At 42.4% G+C, this 22,115-nt stretch overlaps 1 protein-coding gene across 1 annotated transcript in view; it reads right to left on the bottom strand.

The window, feature by feature from the left end:
• Positions 1-22,115, bottom strand: part of dennd1a (DENN/MADD domain containing 1A) — a 101,919-nt gene that overhangs the window by 77,512 nt on the left and 2,292 nt on the right. Inside the window, exons 2-7 of the mRNA XM_061876758.1 lie at positions 14,185-14,249; positions 9,882-9,925; positions 7,506-7,555; positions 5,698-5,817; positions 5,442-5,511; positions 3,567-3,647 (exon numbers count right to left, since the gene is read on the bottom strand). Of these exons, the coding sequence (XP_061732742.1) occupies positions 3,567-3,647; positions 5,442-5,511; positions 5,698-5,817; positions 7,506-7,555; positions 9,882-9,925; positions 14,185-14,249 (430 nt within the window). The remainder of the gene's footprint in view (positions 1-3,566; positions 3,648-5,441; positions 5,512-5,697; positions 5,818-7,505; positions 7,556-9,881; positions 9,926-14,184; positions 14,250-22,115) is intronic.

The following is a 22,115-nucleotide window of genomic DNA, read 5'->3' on the forward strand; positions in this document are numbered from 1 at the left end:
AGAGTTCCCGCTAGAATCTTCAAGGTGCTTTTGTTGACCAGAGAGGAGATTCTGTAATGGAATCTCGTTCTTTGGTTGACCTTTTTGATTACATTGGTTGCCATTTTATCACAGGAAAGATTAGCCTCTAGAATGGAACCATCATCATTTTTCCCGGTGATAACAATGTCACCCACTTTTATAGCGAAGTCACTGACTTTCTTAAGGTTGATATGGGACCCAAATAGGATGGATTCCGTTTTACCTAAGTGTATGGATAGCTTGTTGTCAGCTATACAACATGATTTCCAGTTCCTCTATTCAAGGAGTATTTATTTAATCATACACCTTTTCCTTTACATAGCAGTTGTTAAAACTTTTGTTCACTTCCTGTTCTAAATTTATTCACAATGTACTCCAAAAATAATAACGATAAAACTAAATAAATAAACACATAAAAAATAATTTGTGAAGTAAGTTATATTTCAAATGGCGGCGCGCACGGACACAGCGGCTTACGGCTCTCCATTTCAGTGCTCTTTCCTTCTTCTTTTCTTCTTGTTTTTTTTCCTTTTGTGCACCACCTGTACTGCAAACACCCGGTACACCTGCCAATCACTCTTGGATATTGGGAACTCGCACCAGATATCTGTTTCGAACGACTTTCACCACGAGCACACCATCCCAGACGACATAGCAAGAGCACCGGGCTCTCCATGGTTTGTTGTCGGGCCTGGGAGACGGCGCAGACGGAGGAGGGAGAGGAAGCAGAAGCGTAGCCGCAGGTCCGGCGTCTTGCTCAGGCTTAGGAAACAACCACACAAGCCACCTCTACTGAGCCTGTTCCTCTCCAATGCCAGATCTCTCGTACAGAAGATGGACGACCTGGAGTTACAACTCGCTGGAAACCGCTATGTTTGGGATTGTTGTGCTATGATGATCACCGAAACCTGGCTTCACCCAGAAAAACCCGATGCTAGCATGCAGCTAGCCGGCCGCACTCTGCTCTGCCGGGACAGAACTAAGGACTCCAGTAAGAGCAGAGGAGGGGGGCTCTGTATATACGTACATGAGAACTGGTGCAACAACGGGACAATCATTGAACAGCACTGTTGCCCGGACGTGGAGTACATGTCTGTTAGATGTCGGCCTTTTTTTCTCCCGAGACAGCTGTCAGTTGTTATCATCACGGCTGTGTATATTCCACCGGACGCCAAAGTAAACACAGCGCTCTCTTTTCTGCTGAACACTGTCAACGAACAGCAGCGGGCCAACCCCGACGGTATTCATATCATAGCAGGGGATTTTAATAAGGCCAATCGGAAGACTGTACTCCCTAAGTTCTACCAGCAAGGGGCAAGAACACCCTGGACCACGTGTATACCAACATGAAGCATGCGTACAGTCAGACCATCTTTCCCTCCTGCTCTCTTCTACCTACACCCCCATCAGACGCCAGGCCAGGCCCATCACAAAGACTGTTATGAACTGGCCTGACGATGCACTCCCCAAACTTCAGGACTGCTTCCAACAAAGAGACTGGGGCCTCTTCCAAGAACAGGAGCTGGAGACAGCCACAGGAACGGTGCTGGACTACATACAGTTCTGCATCGAGAATGTGACTGTGGAAAAAAACATCCGGGTTTACCCCAACAAGAAACCCTGGATGACCAGCCAGGTCCGCACACTCTTCAGGGCCTGCGACGCAGCCTTCAGGTCAGGGGACAAGGCACTGTACAGTGCTGCTACAGCCGACCTGACGAGAGGGATTAAAAAAGCAAAGGCGGACCACAGGAGGTGCATAGAGTCCCATCTGTCCAGCAATAATTCAGGGGAGGTGTGGCGGGGCATTCATGACATTACAAACTTCAGAGGCTGCGATTTGACAACTGCGGATCAGAGTGCGACACTGGCAGAGGAGCTCAACTGTTTATTTGCCCATTTCGAAACCCCCCAGCGACACTCATTTGCTCCAGTCCTTTCTCCACCCACTCCACTCACTGTACAGGAGGACAGTGTCAGACGATTGCTCCTGGCTGTGAACCACAGGAAGGCTGCCGGACCAGACGGAGTACCTGGAAAGGTGCTCAGGGCGTGCGCCCACCAGCTCGCTCACCCCCCAACCAGGATCTTCAACCCTGGCTCAGGCAGTCAACCCATCCTGCTTGAAGTCATCTACAATAATCCCAGTGCCGAAGAAGTCTCCCATCACCAGCCTGAATGATTACCGACCAGTGGCCCTCACTCCAGTAATCATGAAGTGCTTTGAGAGACTGGTTCTCCAGCACATCAAGGACCATATCTCTCCAGACTTCGACCCCCCCCACTTGCCGTTCTGCTGAGACAAAATCCATTTCATTTGGTTCACCTCCACAGCTTTTGCATAGGATCTTGGTTTGATCCGGTGCCCTGTCACAATGATAGCATTCATTCATTTATCCGGATCCATTTCATCTATGATATTCCAGTCCTTTCTTATGTAGTTATTCTGAGTTTGCAGATGTTCTATATTTTCCTGTATTCTTTTGTTACTTTTTTCAGATCTTCTTTAATTTCTTCTATAATTTCTTTAAATTCTCTCATTGCTTCTTCCACTTTTCCAAAATCATGGATTAGTTTTTGTAGGATCCCGTCTTGATTCCCTTCATGTCCTGTGTCCAACCTCAAATCTTGCTCCCCCTTATGTCCTGTGTCAGCTGACACCGAACATTTTGGGATTTCAGTTTTCCCTTTAGCTTTCGGCATCGCAGCAGGTTGCTGACGTCAGTGCCTATTGTGTCTCAAACATCAGTTGCTTCTTTAGCGACTTGCAGCACTTTTAACTTGTTTGTTTCAACAATTTCTTACCTCGCGCCGTTCAGATATCAATCTAAGGTGTCAGCCTGTCAACTTATACCACTCTGTGTCTTCGGAAGCACTTTAAAACAGCTATAAACTCGCTGCAGCTTTTGGTTGCCAGGCAACCGCTTTGAATTGCGGTAAGGCGTCGTTGTCTTGAGGCTAACGGCTCCTCCAACTCGCCTTATTTCAGCGTATCAGTGCCTCTCAACAGACCAAAATCAAGTCGAAGGTGCCAGGTGACTCTCCTGTGGCTGTGATCACAAATCAGTGGTCAAAATCTACAAACTTAACAAAAACTCCAGTAGCAGAAGCGCAGCTTTTTTCTTTGCATCCTTCCTCATTGACAAGAGGTCATATGTCTGTTTGGCAGTAGGAATGCAGTTGCAGGACTCCATCTCAAGCAAGTCAAGTAGATGCTTAAGGTTTCGGTCTTATGTGGATTACACAACACATTACAGTCTCCCAAGCCTTGTGTGAGTTATTTAGGTGTTGATTGTCAAATTTCAGACAGGCTTAAATGTACCTTCTTGCACAGGGGGAGCTTGCAAGCTATTGCACTTTTATTATTACTGTCTTAGCTGGCTTTTCCATATTTGTGAGTGACAAGTCAAACTAGTGACAAGTAACAGTGACAAGTGCCTTCTTGCACAGGCGGTAGCTTGCAAGCTACTGCACTTTTGTTATTACTGTCTTAGCTGGCTTTTCCATATTTGTGAGTGACAAGTAAAGTGTGGAGCACAACTCACCATAGCAAGATGAACAGGGACACCAGGTTCAGGAATAGAAAGCGTGTGTAGGGACACCAGGAGTTCTTGGAAATTGATATCCTAAAGCAAGAACAAAATCAAAGAAATACAAAATATTTCTTACAATAAATATGTATGATTCCAGCTTTTCATTACACCTTTTCTATTCTTTGGTCAGCATATCATTTATCAACTGTATAAATAACACATTTAAACCTTACAATTATTTACCCTAATACTGCAGCTTAGTAGCATATAAAGACAAAGCAAAAATTAAATGAAAAATAAAATATTTTGGAAAAGTATTCAAGGTAAATAAAAGTGAATGAGGCTCTGAATACTATCCATGTTATAGCTGATATATATGCAAAGTATTTAGAGTTTGCAGTGACATTTTGCTGGTTCTGATCATTTCCCTTTATCTTTGACAGGAAGTTCACCAGTGACAGAGTTCAGCAATTGAATTTTATTTGGAAAGGTTCAAACCTGTCCAAACCAGCCCTCACAAGGCATGGAATCACTACAAACCAAGGCCAGTTCACATTGTGCAAGTCTATTGAAGTGAACATACACAATGTAGCACATAAAACGTGTAAATGGAAATAATGTGATTTTTCTTCTTTCAGTTTCTCTGATACTTTTCCCAAAGCAAAATGAGCTACTGTTATTATTAATTGTGATCTCTCTTAGCAAATGTATTTTATTTGGCCAGCCAATTGTAAAGTTAAAGTACCAATGATTGTCACACACACACACTAGGTGTGGTGAAATTTGTCCTCTGGATTTGACCCATCCTCTTGTTCACCCCCTGGAAGGAGAGGGGAGTAGTGGCCGGGAATCATTTTGGTGATTGAAAGGATCCTTGTAAAGGCCACACAAGTAAATAAATGTCTAGCTTTACATCGACGAATGTATACGTACATACAGTATTTACCAGCTTGGTGTGTCATTATAAAAGTTGTCCAATGTTTACAAAAAAAGATGGGGACCACTGATATTTTAGTAGGGCTGTCAAACTCAATGCTTTAACTCATAGGATTAAATACAATACATTATCGCATTAATTTATATGAGTGCACATGCACCGTTGCCTTTGGCGAATAGTTATCTGAAAGGCAGAGCAGGTTGTTATAAGGTCAGTGATCAGGTCAATGCATATGTCAGTGCAAGGAGAGTGGAGACACCTACGGGTGTGCTCATCCAAATTTAATTTCAAAATACACCCTGACAAGACTTTAGATAAAACTGTTGGAAAAATTTTAACAACAAAATAATATATATTTTGCTATATGACATTCTGACAGTCAAAAACCATTTGTGTCAAAATATTGGAGTCTTTTTCAAAGTGAATTTATTTTTTTATTTATTTTTATTTTTTTGTCCTGTCCAGCTTCTCAGGCAAATCATATAGTTGATGTAGATGCCCATATTGGCTGTTCAGATTTACTTTACAAAAGAGAAGTGTAGGATACTTCTCTTGTTGCCTTATTTGAATTTGACTTTATTAAATGTATTTATATTATCATTTGGTGCAGCCGGGCCGGAGCAGGAGGGGATAGAAAGAGAAAAAAAGGAAGACAGAGGGGGAAATTGTGGGGATAAATTCAAAGTGAATTTAAATTCTACACGCAGGTAATTAATGTACTTAATCGCAATAAATCCAAATCCAAAATTGTGATTAAGTGTTTGATCATTTGACAGCACTATATTTTAATATTCACAATACAAAAAAAGGAAGCATGTTTGTACTTTTTGTCCATTTGTCAGAATGTGGGGATTGCGAAATGTTAGTTGATCAAATTCTAAAACTTTGCAGAATGGTAAAATATGATGTTTGGCACAAACTGCTGTTGTATTTTATAGTATCGTTCTTACCTGGCCATTAATAGTGTAATCTGCAATGATACTTAGCAGTTTATAAAATACATCGAACCAAGGCAGGTAGCTGAGGAATGAAAATAAACACATTTTGTTAAAACCTAAACAGTACTTGAACCACAGCATGTTATATAAAAGTAATTTTACAGACTTCCAACCATATTTCTGAAACATTTTTGCATCACAAGATGAAAAAACAATAATCAGAAATTATAGTAAGTATCTTAACAAGAAGTGCAGAAGAAACACTCACCTAAGGACGCAATGGCAGATGTTTGCACTTGAGGACAGGCGACAAAATCCAAATCTGTGTTTACTGTTGATGTCGGTCAACACAAATGTGAAATTCTGATCCATCTGATTGGCTCTGACACTGCAGACGGATTCATATTCAAGAGCAGAAATATTGTTGATTTGGAAAGGCTGTGTTTGTATTTTAGAAACATTTCTGTCTGCAAACATCCATTCATCCATCCATTTCCTACCACTTATCCCTACAATTTAAAAATATTATAAGATCAAATGCCGGCACAGTAATTAGTCTTTTTATACAAAGGCCACCAGCAGTCAATGCAACGGCAAAATCTTTGCATGTAAAAACTCATTTTGCGCTCGCACGGACTCTCTGTGCGCCTTCAATGTCTATTTGCTCTTTTTGCAGACAACTTTTGCGCTCATGATGAGTTTCTGTGCTTCTCTACACTTCACAATTTACATACATATTTTTCTTCTTTTTCTTTCTTCTGTTTGGGTAACATACGAGTTGTGAACCAATGCTTTGTCGTGTAAAAGACAGACCCCTTTGGCTTACAATGGCACTTGTTTTTTACGACCTCCAGCAATTGTGGTATTCATTTGCCAGGTAATCCATGATCAATTCTTTACGTGACCTGGAATGTAAATGACAAATAAATGGGTTGTACTTGTATAGCGCTTTTCTACCTTCAAGAAACTCAAAGCGCTTTGACACTACTTCCACATTTACCCATTCACACACACATTCACACACTGATGGAGGGACCTGCCATGCAAGGCGCTAACCAGCACCCATCAGGAGCAAGGGTGAAGTGTCTTGCTCAGGACACAACGGGCGTGACGAGGTTGGTACTAGGTGGGGATTGAAGCTGGGACCCTCTGATTGCGCAAGGCCACTCTCCCACTGCGCCACACCATGTCGAATGTAATGTAAGATTTAACAGAACATGACCTTGTTCAGCCCCTCTATGCAGTAAGGTCATGCTGTACCCTTAGCAGTGAATCAAACAGAATGTGTCCACTTCCATGTTTGACACTTGGTGGGATGGCGTCAACGTTAAGCCAAGTTAAGTTTGGGTGAAAGGTGGTCTACAACTGTACACACTGCTCTTGTCACCAGTCAATCTCAGAACACACATCTATACAAACATGCATTCACACCTATGAAAAATGTAATGTTCATAGTAAACATTACATGTATGCTTTTGGATTTGCATGCACATGGAAACCATGCAAACTATTGAAACATGGATCTCCAAACTGTGAGGCAAACATTGTAACTATTCCGTCAGGCTGAGCCATTTGTTTTCGTCATTGTTATGCTGCAAGACCCATCTTCTGCCTGAGGCCGGAATATCTTCATCCAAGATTTTATGGTACAATACATGGCCCCGTTCATCTGCCTCTTAATGCAGTGTATTCAACAGAATTGTTGTTGTCATACCATCTTCAGGTACCCTTTTAACAGAAACATCCCAAAAACAGAATTTTTGCACCTCCACGCTTGACAGTAGAGATGATATTGTTGGATTCATAATCATGCCACATTTTCTACAAACAAATACCTATGCTTTGCTGTCACGTGACCACATTATACTTTTGGCATTTACGTGTGGATTTTCAAACTTAAGACGGGCCTGTACATGTGTTTTCTTGAACCTTGCAAGCATTGCAGGTTGCCGATCCATTAAAGTAAAGTGTGTTCCTAATACTTTTCTTGCGGACTGTGCTGTGAGATCATGCGTTGGGTTGGTGGGATAGTAAGTGTACGATAGACAGACATACAATGTTTGTGTGGTTGTTTACCTATCCAAACAGAAAGGAAAGCAGAACTTGGGCACAGTCTGGATAGTCTCCTGTGGGACATATATTAAATTAAATTAGGACTAATAGTGGTCACATGTATCATATAATATTATTGACACCAACAAACAGCATTAGCTCAATGCAGCTTGACATTTTACTTGTGCACTGGGATGCTTCGTAAATTGTTCTCTTAGCTAGGATCTACATGTATATTTTCAGAAGACACACGTACAATTTGAGAAGTACGTGCGTTGCTTTTTAGACAAGGACTTTCTCTTCGGGCTATGACAGGCAGTTACTCCCTTGGTTAGCAAAGTATACTAAAGAAGAATGTAACAATTTGGTCAACTGGCATTGACGTACCATTATTTTATGTCAAAATTAAATTCTCATAAGCAACCTAAAATCAGCAACAGTGGTACCTCAGTTTTCATTAAACCCGGTTTTAATATTATTTTTTGGGGACAAAAATGTTCACCTAAAGTATGTTTAAGTTTTTATAAACTGTCTCAGTTTTAATCCGATCAAAACACTTTGGTGACTCAGACTCTGTGCTCTTTTTTTAATCGAGTACGACTGCAAAATAATCCACTTAAGCCAAATTAAGTTAAAGTTTTAGAGTCCGTGTTTTCAGAGTGTCACTGAATGCACCTAACGCAACTAAACAATCAAGGCTAATATGAGGTTTATCAGCTGTTCTCCGTAGTTTTGTAGACAACTAAGCTGTCTTGCACTTGAATGTGATTACATCAGTTGATGTAAACAAAGTTGTGTGAGCACACAGCGTTTTTGTATGCTACAAAATTGCCAGAACTTTAATAAAGACAGTGAGAAACACTATTGAATTAAAAAGATAAGTTGTAGCAAAGTAAAAAGGTGTTTTTTGTGTGACTCTCCACCCCGCAGTGATCACCAACAAGTCTTCAATAAAGGTGAAAATGATATAAAAAAATATATTTATTAATTTAATTCATAATTTACATGCATTCTGTATTATGTGTGTAAAATTATAATTGTCCTTTATTAAGTGTTTGGTGAAACATTTCTGGATGTCTGTAACAATTTAGTTGGATATACTTTTCGTATGGTAAAAATAGTTTCAGGGTTTTTTTTATGATTCAGTTTTCAACAAACCTTTTGGAACAGATAAACAAAAACTGAGATATCACTGTTTATTGGTGGTTTATGGTCTAAGTTTATTTCAAACATGCATACAATTACAACATAACACATTGCAATTTCCAGTTTCTCTTTTCAACATGTTAGAAAATGTGTAGGAAGAAGCAGAGTTTATCTAATACCACGCCTTTTCCATTTCATAGCAATTGCGTTTTTGTTCAATTCCTGTTCTCAAATTGTTCACAATTTACTCCATAAATAATAAAATTTAAAAAACATTACAATAAATAAATAACACATTGGTAATTAAGTTGTGTTTCATATAGTGAGATGAATAAGTTCAAAATGTTTATCATGGTCCTTCTTCTTTGTATTTAGCAAACACTTAAGTGAGTTTGAACAGTTTCTTAAACTGGACCATATTAGTGCATTGTTTGATTTCTTTATTTAATCCATTCTATAATTTAATTCCACATACTGATATACTAAATGTTTTTTAAAGTGTTGTACATGCATACACTTAAGTTACAATTTTCTCTGACGTTGTATTTCCCCTATTTTGTTGAGAAGAATGGTTGTATGTTCTTGAGTAGCAAGTTATAGTACGCTTTTGTGCATAATTTGGGCCATTTGCAAATTCATTACATCGTTCAATTTCAATATCTTTGATTCAATACATAAAGGGTTTAATCTTCTCTATATCCAACATTATGTGTTATTCTAACTGACTACTTTTGTAGTTATATCCCCTTATTTCTAGATAATAACTCAGATAACATTAGCAAACAGTAGAGAATATGGAGTGAAGTTTTGACAAATACACATTTTGCTTTAATTATTATTGATGTATTTCTTGTCACCGTCATGTGGTACATTTTTATATGAGAATTCCAGTTATTTTTTTATCATCAATTGTTACCCAAAATTGTGATTTCATTTACTTTTTCCAAGTCTATTTGTATTTTCTACTGTTACTGAATAGCATTATTTTACTTTTACTAAGGTTTAAAGATAGTTTGACAAAATCAGACTATCGCTTTAATTATTAATTTGTTTTGTTATTATTTTTTTTAGCTTCTGTGTGTAACTGTTTGATTAAAGTTTGAAGCAATGGGATTGACCAGGAGAAGTCATGTATTAAATATTACAATCTGGTACATGTCAGGGTAAATTCCCATCTGCGGTGGTTGAAGGTGCAAATTAATGTCCAGAACCTAACCTGTAAATGAGAGAAAAAAAATAGAATATATCTCAAACCTCATCATTGAAGTCTTCTGGGAATTTCCTTCGTATATCAGGCTCTGTTCGAAAAAGCACAAATTATATAACTGATGTGTAGTGATGGCATACATTTCAACTTCTCCATGCGTCACGAAATCAAAACCCAAAACTTTTTTATGAAGGCGCTGAAAAAGTGTATGTATTCTATTGTGGAATCACTCGTACTGAGATGATTGCTCGCCTCAAGAGTTCAAATAAAGTGAAAGCAGAGCGAAACTCAATCACACATGTACAAACCCCGTTTCCATATGAGTTGGGAAATTGTGTTGGATGTAAATATAAACAGAATACAATGATTTGCAAATCCTTTTCAACCCATATTCAATTGAATAGACTGCAAAGACAAGATGTTTGATGTTCAAACTCATAAATATTATTCTATTTTTGCAAATAATAATTAACTTAGAATTTCATTGGTGCAACACGTGCCAAAGTAGTTGGGAAAGGGCATGTTCACCACTGGGTTACATCACCTTTTCTTTTAACAACATTCAATAAATGTTTGTGAACTGAGGAAACTAATTGTTGAAGCTTTGAAAGTGGAATTCTTTCCCATTCTTGTTTTATGTAGAGCTTCAGTCGTTCAACAGTCCGGGGTCTACGCTGTCGTATTTTATGCTTCATAATGCGCCACACATTTTCGATGGGAGACAGGTCTGGACTGCAGGCTGGCCAGGAAAGTACCCACACTCTTTTTACACAAAGTCACGCTGTTGTAACACGTGGCTTGGCATTGTCTTGCTGAAATAAGCAGGAGCATCCATGATAACGTTGTTTGGAAGGCAACATATGCTGCTCCAAAACCTGTATGTACCGGTCAGCATTAATGGTGCCTTCACAGATATGTAGGTTAGTCATGCCTTGGGCGCTAATACACCCCCATACCATCACTGATGCTGGCTTTTGAACTTTGCGCCTAGAACAATCCGGATGGTTCTTCTCCTCTTTGTTCCAGAGGACAAGACGTCCACAGTTTCCAAAAACAATTCAAAATGTGGACTCGTCGGACCACAGAACACTTTTCCCTTTTGCATCAGTCCATCTTAGAGGATCTCAGGCCCAGAGAAGCCGGCGGTTGTTGATAAATGGCTTTCGCTTTGCATAGTAGAGCTTTAACTTGCACTTACAGATGTAGCGACAAACTGTATTTAGTGACAGTGGTTTTCTGAAGTGTTCCTGAGCCCATGTGGTGATATCCTTTCGAAATTGATGTCGGTTTTTGATACAGTGCAGTCTGAGGGATCAAAGGTCACGGTCATTCAATGTTAGTTTCCGGCCATGCTGCTTACATGGAGTGATTTCTCCAGATTCTCTGAACCTTTTGATGATATTATGGACCATAGATGTTGAAATCCCTAAATGTCTTGCAATTGCACTTTGAGAAACATTGTTCTTAAACTGTTTGACTATTTGCTCACACAGTTGTGGACAAAGGGGTTTACCTCGCCCCATCCTTTCTTCTGAAAGACTGAGCATTTTTTGGGAAGCTGTTTTTATACCCAACCATGGCACCCACCTGTTCCCAATTAGCCTAAACACCTGTGGGATGTTCCAATTAAGTGTTTGATGAGCATTCCTCAACTTTATCAGTATTTTTTGCCACCTTTCCCAACTACTTTGTCATGTGTTGCTGGCATCAAATTCTAAAGTTAATGATTATTTGCAAAAAAAAATGTTTATCAGTTTGAACATCAAATATGTTGTCTTTGTAGCATATTCAACTGAATATGGGTTGAAAATGATTGGCCAATCATTGTATTCCGTTTACATTTACATCTAACACAATTTCCCAACTCATATGGAAACAGGGTTTGTATAAAAGGAATTTTGGTAAAATAAAATTTCAAGAGTCTAGTGCACTTGTTTTCAATGTTTTCCAGGCCAAAGACCCCTAAACTAATGGAGATGGAGCAGGAACCCCCTACTATACATTGTGTTTTAAATTCACATAATACAGTATAGTACCGCTATTAGCTAGTTGGCAAATAGAGTTCTAATCGCTGGCTTGCAACTTTAGCACTAATAGCTAGCTAGCTTTAATGCTATGATTATTATAATAATACAGTATATTAGATATTCATACTTTTACTTCAAACGTGCAAAGTACAGTGAGTAGGGTGGCCAAGTCACTACCATTTCTATACTAAACTAGTTTGTTGGATCTAGGGCTGCGCGATATAAACAATATACAATATAAATTAAACACATTTGGCCGACAATAGAGCTTTTAATACTATTGTTACATCACAAGGACAACAACTACTGCCTGGCAGGGATGCAAGAGTATTGTAGAAATATATTGCAGTTTCAAAGTCTTCACAACAATGCCCTAATGTGTGACAGTATCAAACGAATACTTGTTGTGTAGTTTTTTTCTGGTGCATTAGCGTTGGTCCGGTCTGAAAATAAGCCAAATCTCCCAGAATCCTCTGCGCAGCGCAGAACTGGCAGGGAAGTGTGTTTGTACTCTAGTAAATAAGAGGAATTGTTTTTTTTGTACATTTTCCTGAAAATGTCATTAAAATTCATCCAATACTGTTTATGCTTTGTTGCTAACAAACACAAACAAACCCTGGCGAAAATATAACACCTTTGGCAGAGGTAAGAAAGTCTTCATTCTGCAAAGAAAAGTGTGCCACTTTCCTCTCTAGTGTTTCTAAGACGACACAGCCAGCAGACCACCACACAGCGCACGGAGGGAAATCACCACAGCCGGACAAGTCGCCACCTCACAAACATCTGTTTGCAGTTTGTTTCATTTAAAACAATACTACAGTTGTTTGCACAAAAACTAACAAAGCTTACTGCACCAACAATGACCCGAAACATGAATTCAAAACAGAGTGAAGTACCGAACCTTAAAGATGGTGTACAATTACGCATTACGGTGCTTAGCATTATGGACATAATGTACAGCCTGTCATACATGACTTTGTGTATTTTTGGAAGTGTTTGTATTAGGGAGCTAATATACACTACATTGCCAAAAGTATTTGGCCACCTGCCTTGACTCACATTTGAACTTGATGTGCCATCCCATTTCCAACCCATTGTGTTCAATATGATATTGGTCCACCTTTTGCAGCTATTACAGCTTCAACTCTTCTGGGAAGGCTGTCCACAAGGTTACAGAGTGTTTTTATAGGAATTTTTGACCATTCTTCCAAAAGTGCATTAGTGAGGTCACACACTGATGTTGGTCGAGAAGGCCTGGCTCTCAGTCTCAGTTCTAATTCATCCCAAAGGTGTTCTATCGGGTTCAGGTCAGGTCAGGACTCAGGTGCAGGCCACTCCTCTACCAAATTTCACACTTGCCACAATGCAGTCCGAAATGTACCGTTCTCCTGGGAACCTCTAAACCCAGACTCTTCCATCAGATTGCCAGATGGAAAAGCGTGATTCATCACTCAAGACAACGCGTCTCCAGTGGAGAAGGGCTTTACACCACTGCATCCGACGCTTTGCATTAGGCTTGGTGATGTAAGTCTTAGATAAAGCTGATCGGCCATGGAAAAACATTCCATGTAACTCTCTGCGTTCTGTACATGTGCTAATTGGAAGGTCACATCAAGTGTGGAGCTCTGTAGCAACTGACTGTGCAGAAAGTCGGCAACCTCCTTGCACTATGGGCTTCAGCATCCGCTGACCCCTCTCTGTCAGGTTACGTGGCCTACCACTTGGTGGCTGAGTTGCTGTTGTTCCCAAACCCTTCCATTTTGTTATAATAAAGCCCACAGTTGACTTTGGAATATTTAGGAGAGAGGAAATTTCACGACTGGATTTGTTGCACAGGTGGCATCCTATGACAGTTCCACGCTGGATATCACAGAACTCCTGAGAGCGGCCCATTCTTTCACAAATGTTTGTAGAAACAGTCTCTATGCCTAATTGCTTGATTTTATGCACCTGTGGGTGGGCCAAGTTATTACAGTACAGGATTCTGATCATTTGGATGGTTGGCCAAATACTTTTGGCAATATAGCACAGCAAATTCTCAAGCACGATGCTATGTAAAATCTTTTTTAAATGTCAAATAATTCCACACAACCGACATGCTGTTCATTTTATCACATACATGTACTGTAGCTGTTCATCTAGTCATATAGCTGTTGATTTGATCATATGGGAAATAGAACTGATAAGACCTATAAGAAATGCACTGCAGTAGGAGACATGCATTGTTGGTAAGGGGACAAGGTGGAAGAGTTACATAAAGAAGTCACATTTGGTTTCACTTAGTATGTAAGTGTGATTATTGAGAGTGTTAAAAAAAACTTACCTGACTTATCTGTTCCTGGATGGACTACTTCCATATAGACCTCAAAAGCAAATTCTGGACTCTCCCTAGAAAAAATAGCCAATGAACAATTCATTGCTTGAGTACCTAAACATGTCAAAATGCTACTTAGTGGATATTTTTGTGTCGCAGTCTTTCAGCATATCACACTTATACAGCTGTCCCTCGACATCATCACACTTAAAAATTGTGGCTTTACATTATTGCAAATTTAAATACATACATTATATACAGTGTTTCCCCCAGAAAATGTGTTAGTTAAGGTGGTGTCTCTCCGGCGGACGGACCGGGGAAGGAGGTGGGTGGGTGCAAGGATCGGTGTAACTCGACCTGTCGCCATCACATATACACATATGTAATTATATATGTACAGTATGTATATGTGTATATATATATACATATATATATATATATAAATATGTATTTATAAATATATATAATATATATATAAATATATATATATATTATATAAACACACATATATATATAAATATATATATTCATATATAATATATACATACATATTTACATATATATATATACATATATATATATATATATATACCGTATATATATATATATATATATACCGTATATATATATTTACATACATATATGTATATATACCATACTTGCCAACCTTGAGACCTCCGATTTCGGGAGGTGGGGTTTGGGGGAGGGGGGCGTTGTCGGGGTGGGGCGGAGGAGTGGTTGGGGCGGGGGGCGTGGTTAAGAGGGCAGGAGTATATTTACAGCCAATTCACCAACTCGAGTATATATGTATGAAATACTTGACTTTCAGTGAATTCTAGCTATACGTATTTATTTTATATATATATAAATAAAATAAATAGTTGAATTTCAGACGGCACCTTTCAAATACACAGTAATAAACACATAGTTGTTCTACTAACTATACTGTGCTTGCTGGTTACTTAAAAAACAACAACAACAACAACACTTACCTTTCACCTTTTGCAAATGTATTAAAAAAGAAAAACTGAAACATCATACCAATGGGCTCACCACCCATAGCAGGGGCCATAGAGGTCGGGTGCAATGTGAGCTGGGCGACAGCCGAAGGCAGGGCACTTGGCGGTCCGATCCTCGGCTACAGAAGCTGGCTCTAGGGACGTGGAACGTCACCTCACTGGGGGTGAAAGAGCCTGAGCTAGTGCGCGAAGTGGAGAAGTTCTGGCTGGATATAGTCGGACTCACTTCGACGCATAGAAAGGGCTTTGCAACCACTTCTCTCGAGAGGGACTGGACCCTCTTCCACTCTGGCGTTGCCGGCAGTGAGAGGCGACGGGCTGGGGTGGCAATTCTGGTTGCCCCCCGGCTCAAAGCCTGCACGTTGGCGTTCAACCCGGTGGACGAAAGGGTAGCCTCCCTCCGCCTTCAGGGGGGGGCCGGGTCCTGACTGTTGTTTGTGCTTAAGCACCAAAAAGCAGTTCAGAGTACCAACCCTTTGTGGGGACACTCGAGGGAGTACTGGAAAGTGCTCCGCCGGGTGATTCCCTTGTCCTACTGGGGGACTTCAACGCTCATGTTGGCAACGACAGTGAAACCTGGAGAGGCGTGATTGGGAATAATGGCCGCCCGGATCTGAAATTGAGTGGTGTTTTGTTATTGGACTTTTGTGCTCGTCACAGTTTGTCCATAACAAACACTATGTTTAAACATGGTGTTTGTTATGGACAAACTGTGAAAGGGTGGCCATATGTGGAAGGGTGTCCATATGTGCACTTGGCACCAGGACACCCAAGGCCGCAGTTCCATGATCGACTTTGTAGTTGTGACATTGGATTTGCGGCCTTATGATTTGGACAATCGGGTGAAGAGAGGGGCGGAGCTTTCTACCAATCACCACCTGGTGGTGAGTTGGCTGCGATGGTGGGGGAGGATGCCGGACAGACCTGGCAGGCCCAAACGCATTGTGAGGGTCTGCTGGGAACGTCTGGCAGAGTCTCCTGTAAGAGAAAGTTTCAATTCCCACCTCCAGAAGAACTTTGAACATGTCACGAGGGGGGTGCTGGATATTGAGTCCGAGTGGATCATGTTCCGCACCTCTATTGTCGAGGCGGCTGATCGGAGCTGTGGCCGCAAGGTAGTTGGTGCCTGTCGGGGCGGAAATCCTAAAACTCCTTGATGGACACCAGCGGTGAGGGATGCCGTCAAGCTGAAGAAGGAGTTCTATCGGGTCCTTTTGGCTCATAGGACTCCGGAGGCAGTGGACAGGTACCGACAGGCCAAGCGGTGTTCAGCTTCAGCGGTCACGAGGGCAAAAACTCGGACATGGGAAGAGTTCGGGGAAGCCATGGAAAATGAGTTCCGGACGGTTTCGAAGCGATTCTGGACCACAGTCAGCCGCCTCAGGAAGGGGAAGCAGTGCACTATCAACACCGTGTATGGTGCGGATGGTGATCTGCTGACCTCAACTGCGGATGTTGTGGATAGGTGGAAAGAATACTTCGAAGACCTCCTCAATCCCCCAACACGTCTACCTATGAGGAAGCAGTGCCTGGGGAATCTGTGGTGGACTCTCCTATTTCTGGGGCTGAGGTCGCTGAGGTAGTTAAAAAGCTCCTCGGTGGCAAGGCCCCGGGGGTGGATGAGACCCGCCCGGTGTTCCTTAAGGCTCTGGATGCTGTGGAGCTGTCTTGGTTGACAAGACTCTGCAGCATCGCGTGGACATCGGGGGCGATACCTCTGGATTGGCAGACCGGGGTCATGGTTCCTCTCTTTAAGAAGGGGGACCGGAGGGTGTGTTTCAACTGTCGTGGGATCACACTCCTCAGCCTTCCCGGTAAGGTTTATTCAGGTGTACTGGAGAGGAGGCTACGCCGGATAGTCGAACCTCGGATTCAGGAGGAACAGTGTGGTTTTTGTCCTGGTCGTGGAACTGTAGACTAGCTGTATACTCTCGGCAGGGTTCTTGAGGGTGCATGGGAGTTTGTCCAACCAGTCTACATCTGCTTTGTGGACTTGGAGAAGGCATTCGACCGTGTCCCTCGGGAAGTCCTGTGGGTAGTGCTCAGAGAGTATGGGGTATCGGACTGTCTTATTGTGGCGGTCCGCTCCCTGTACGATCAGTGCCAGAGCTTGGTCCGCATTGCCGGCAGTAAGTCGAACACATTTCCCGTGAGGGTTGGACTCCGCCAAGGCTGTCCTTTGTCACCGATTCTGTTCATAACTTTTATGGACAGAATTTCTAGCGCAGTCAAGGCGTTGAGGGGTTCCGGTTTGGTGACCGCGGGATTAGGTCTCTGCTTTTTGCAGATGATGTGGTCCTGATGGCTTCATCTGACCGGGATCTTCAGCTCTCACTGGATCGGTTTGCAGCCGAGTGTGAAGTGACCGGAATGAGAATCAGCACCTCCAAGTCGGAGTCCATGGTTCTCGCCCGGAAAAGGGTGGAATGCCATCTCCGGGTTGGGGAGGAGACCCTGCCCCAAGTGGAGGAGTTCAAGTACCTAGGAGTTTGTTCACGAGTGAGGGAAGAGTGGATCGTGAGATCGACAGGCGGATCGGTGCGGCGTCTTCAGTAATGCGGACGTTGTTCCGATCCGTTGTGGTGAAGAAGGAGCTGAGCCGGAAGGCAGAGCTCTCAATTTACCGGTCGATCTACGTTCCTATCCTCACCTATGGTCATGAGCTCTGTGTCATGACCGAAAGGATAAGATCACGGGTACAAACGGCCGAAATGAGTTTCCTCCGCCGTGTGGCGGGGTTCTCCCTTAGAGATAGGGAGAGAAGCTCTGCCATCCGGGAGGGACTCAAAGTAAAGCCGCTGCTCCTTCACATCGGGAGGAGCCAGATGAGGTGGTTCGGTTCGGGCATCTGGTCAGGATGCCACCCGAACGCCTCCCTAGGGAGGTGTTTATGGCACGTCCAACCGGTGGGAGGCCACGGGGAAGACCCAGGACACGTTGGGAAGACTATGTCTCCCGGTTGGCCTGGGAACTCCTCGGGATCCCCCGGGAAGAGCTAGACGAAGTGGCTGGGGAGAGGGAAGTCCGGGTTTCCCTGCTTAGGCTGTTGCCGCCGCGACCCGACCTCGGATAAGCGGAAGAAGATGGATGGATGAAACATCATATGGTCATAAGTATTCAGACCCTTTACTGTAACACCCATGTTTAACTCACATGCTGTCTATTTCTTCTGATCCTCCTTGAGATGGTTCTTCATTAAGAGTCCAGCTGTTTTTATTTAAACTCGTTGGACTTGATTAGGAAAGGCACACTCCTGTCTATTAAAGACCTTACAGCTCACAGTGCATGTCAGCGTAAATAGGAATCATGAGGTCGAAGGAACTGCCAGGGAGCTTGGAGACAGAAATGTGAAAAGGCACAGATCGATTAAAAAAAAAATGTGGAAGAACTTTGGGACAACCACAACTCTTCTGAGACCTGAACGTCCAGCCAAACTAGCAATCATGCGAGAAAAACCTTGGTGAAAGAGGTAAAGAAAAGGCCAAATATCACTGTGGCTAAACTCCTGAGATGAAGTAGGGTGATGGGAGAAAGTTCCACAAAGTCAACTATCACTGCAACCCTCCACCTGTCGGGGCTTTGTGAAAAAATGGCCCGTCGGAAGCTTTTCCTCAGTGCAAGATATGAAAACCTGCATAGAGTTTGCCAAAATACACATGAAGGACTCCCAGACTTTGAGAAAGTAAATCAGAAACTGATGACATAGTGCTGTGTTTTACTTTTTTATCTCTTTTTTTCAACCAAAAATGCTTTGCTCTGATTAGGGGATACTTGAATTAAAAAAATGTTCACAGGGGGTACATCACTGAAAAAAGGTTCAGAACCACTGCTGTAGAGCAAGATGAATGGCGAAGGACCCCCAAATCTAAGTGTGAAGAAGGTGTTGCATCATTCCCAAGAAGACTCATGGCGGTGCTTGCTCAAAAGGGTGCTTCTGATCAATACTGATCAAAGGGTCTAAATACTTATGACCATGTGATATTTCAGTATTTATTTTTTAATCAATTTGCAAAAAAAATCTAAATTTCTGTTTTTTTCTGTCAAGATGGGGTACTTAAATTAATGAGAAATAAAATTGACTTTGTGATTTTAGTAAATGGCTGCACTGAAACAAAGAGTGAAACATTTAAAAGGGTCTGAATACTTTCCGTACCCACTGTGTGTATGCATGTATGACAGACATTGTCATATTATCATATTACCAAATAGGATACACATTATATGACAGCTGTTTAATAAATATATAATATACATGACAAATGTGTTTTCAAACATAATAAATACCGGACCGTGTGTTGTTTTTAAACACAATACCAATGTGACAGTATTTTAATAGGATTTAGATGACATTGTGTTGTTTTTTTAAATATGATAAAATATGACTGCTGTGTTTTTTAATTAAATAAATATATGACAGAGTGTTGTGGTTTCTAAATATTATACAAATATGGTAGTTGTTAATTAATTATGATGTATGGCAGTGTGTGTTATGTATGCAAAACATGATACCAATGTAACAGTTTTTTTAATAGGATCTAGATGACACTATGTTTTTTTTTTAAATATGATACAATATGATAGTTGTGTTTTTTTAATTACATAAATATATGACAGAGTGGTTTCTAAATATTATACAAAAATTATAGTTGTTAATCAATTATGATATACGGCAGTGTGTTACATATGAAGCAAATATGACAGTCCTGTTTTTAAATAGGTTTAAATACACAACACTGTTACGTATTTATTGTATTTAAAAACATGACTGTCATTTTTTTAATTAATAATTTTTAAATATAATACAAATACGACAGTTGTGTTTATAACAGGAGATGGCACTCCACCCTTTTCCGGGCGAGAACCATGGACTCGGACTTGGAGGTGCTGATTCTCATCCCAGTCGCTTCGCACTCGGCTGCGAACCGATCCAGTGAGAGCTGAAGATCCTGGCCAGATGAATCCATCAGGACCACATCATCTGCAAATAGCAGAGATCTAATCCTGCAGCCATCAAGCCAGATACCCTCAACGCCTTGACTGCGCCTAGAAATTCTGTCCATAAAAGTTATGAACAGAATCGGCGACAAAGGGCAGCCTTGAGTCACTGGAAATGGGTCCGACTACAATGCTGACCAAGCTCTGACACTGATTATACAGGGAGCGGACCGCCACAATAAGACAGTCCGTTACCCCATACTCTGAGCACTCCCCACAGGGCTTCCTGGACACGATCGAATGCCTTCTCCAAGTCCACAAAGCACATGTAGACAGGTTGTGCAAACTCCGATGCACCCTCAAGTACCCTGACGAGAGTAAAGAGCTGATCCACAGTTCCATGACCAGGACGAAAACCACACTGTTCCTCCTGAATCCGAGGTTCGACTATCCGGCGTAGCCTCCTCTCCAGTACACCTGAATAGACCTTACTGGGAAGGCTGAGGAGTGTGATCCCACAATAGTTGGAACACACCTTCCGGTTCCCCTTCTTAAAGAGAGGAACCACCACCCCGGTCTGCGAATCCAGAGGTACCTCCCCCGATGTCCACGCGATGTTGCAGAGTCTTGTCAACCAAGACAGCCCCACTGCATCCAGAGCCTTAAAGAACTCCGGGCAGGTCTCACCCACGCCCGGGACCTTGCCACCGAGGAGCTTTTTAACTACCTCGGCAATCTCAGCCCCAGAAATAGGAGAGCCCACCACAGATACAGATTCCCCAGGCACTGCTTCCTCATAGGAAGACGTGCTGGTAGGATAGAGGAGGTCCTCGAAGTATTCCCTCCACCGATGCACTACAACCGAAGTCGAGGTCAGCAGATCACCATCCCCACCATACACGGTGTTGACAGTGCACTGCTTCCTTTTCCTGAGGCAACGGATGGTAGTCCAGAATCACTTCAAAGCTGTCCGGAAGTCATTTTCCATGGCTTCCCCGAACTCCTCCCATGTCCGAGTTTTTGCCTCTGCGACCGCTGAAGCCGCACACCGCTTAGCCTGTCGGTACCTGTTTGCTGCCTCCGGAGTCCTATGAGTCAAAAGAGCCCGATAGGACTCTTTCTTCAGCTTGACGGCATCCCTTACCACTGGTGTCAGCCAGGGGGTTCTAGGATTACCGCCACGACAGGCACCAACCACCTTGCGGCCACAGCTCCAATCGGCCGCCTCGACATTAGAGGTACGGAACATCATCCACTCGGACTCAATGTCCAGCGCCTCTCTCGTGACATGTTCAAAGTTCTTCCAGAGGTAGGAATTTAAACTCTCTCTGACAGGAGACTCTACCAGGCGTTCCCAGCAAACCCTCACAATGCGTTTGGGCCTGCCAGGTCTGTCCGGCATCCTTCCCCACCATCGCAGCCAACTCACCACCAGGTGGTGATTCATAGAAAGCTCCGCCCTTGTCATCACCCGAGTGTCCAAAATATGAGTCCACAAATCCGATGACACAACTACAAAGTCGATCATGGAACTGCAGCCTTGGGTGTCCTGGTGCCAAGTGCACATATAGACACCCTTATGTTTGAACATGGTGTTCGTTATGGACAGACAACCTGTGATGAGCACAAAAGTCCAACAACAAAACACCACTCGGGTTCAGATCCGGGCTTCCATTCTTCTCAATCACGCCTCTCCAGGTTTTACTGTCGTTGCCAACATGAGCGTTGAAGTCCCCCAGTAGATCGAGGGAATCACCCGAGGGAGCACTCTCGAGCACTCCCTCGAGTGAATCCAAAAAGAGTGGGTACTCTGAGCTGCTGTTTGGTGCGTAAGCACAAACAACAATCAGGACCGGTACCCCCCCACCCGAAGGCGGAGGGAAGCTACCGTCTGGTCAACTGGGTTGAACTCCAACGTGCTGGCCTTGAGCCGGGGGGAAACAATAATTGCCACCCCAGCCAGTCGCCTCTCACCAGTGTGGAAGA

This window comes from Nerophis ophidion, linkage group LG17, assembly GCF_033978795.1.
Source record: "Nerophis ophidion isolate RoL-2023_Sa linkage group LG17, RoL_Noph_v1.0, whole genome shotgun sequence".
Classification (NCBI taxonomy): domain Eukaryota; kingdom Metazoa; phylum Chordata; class Actinopteri; order Syngnathiformes; family Syngnathidae; genus Nerophis; species Nerophis ophidion.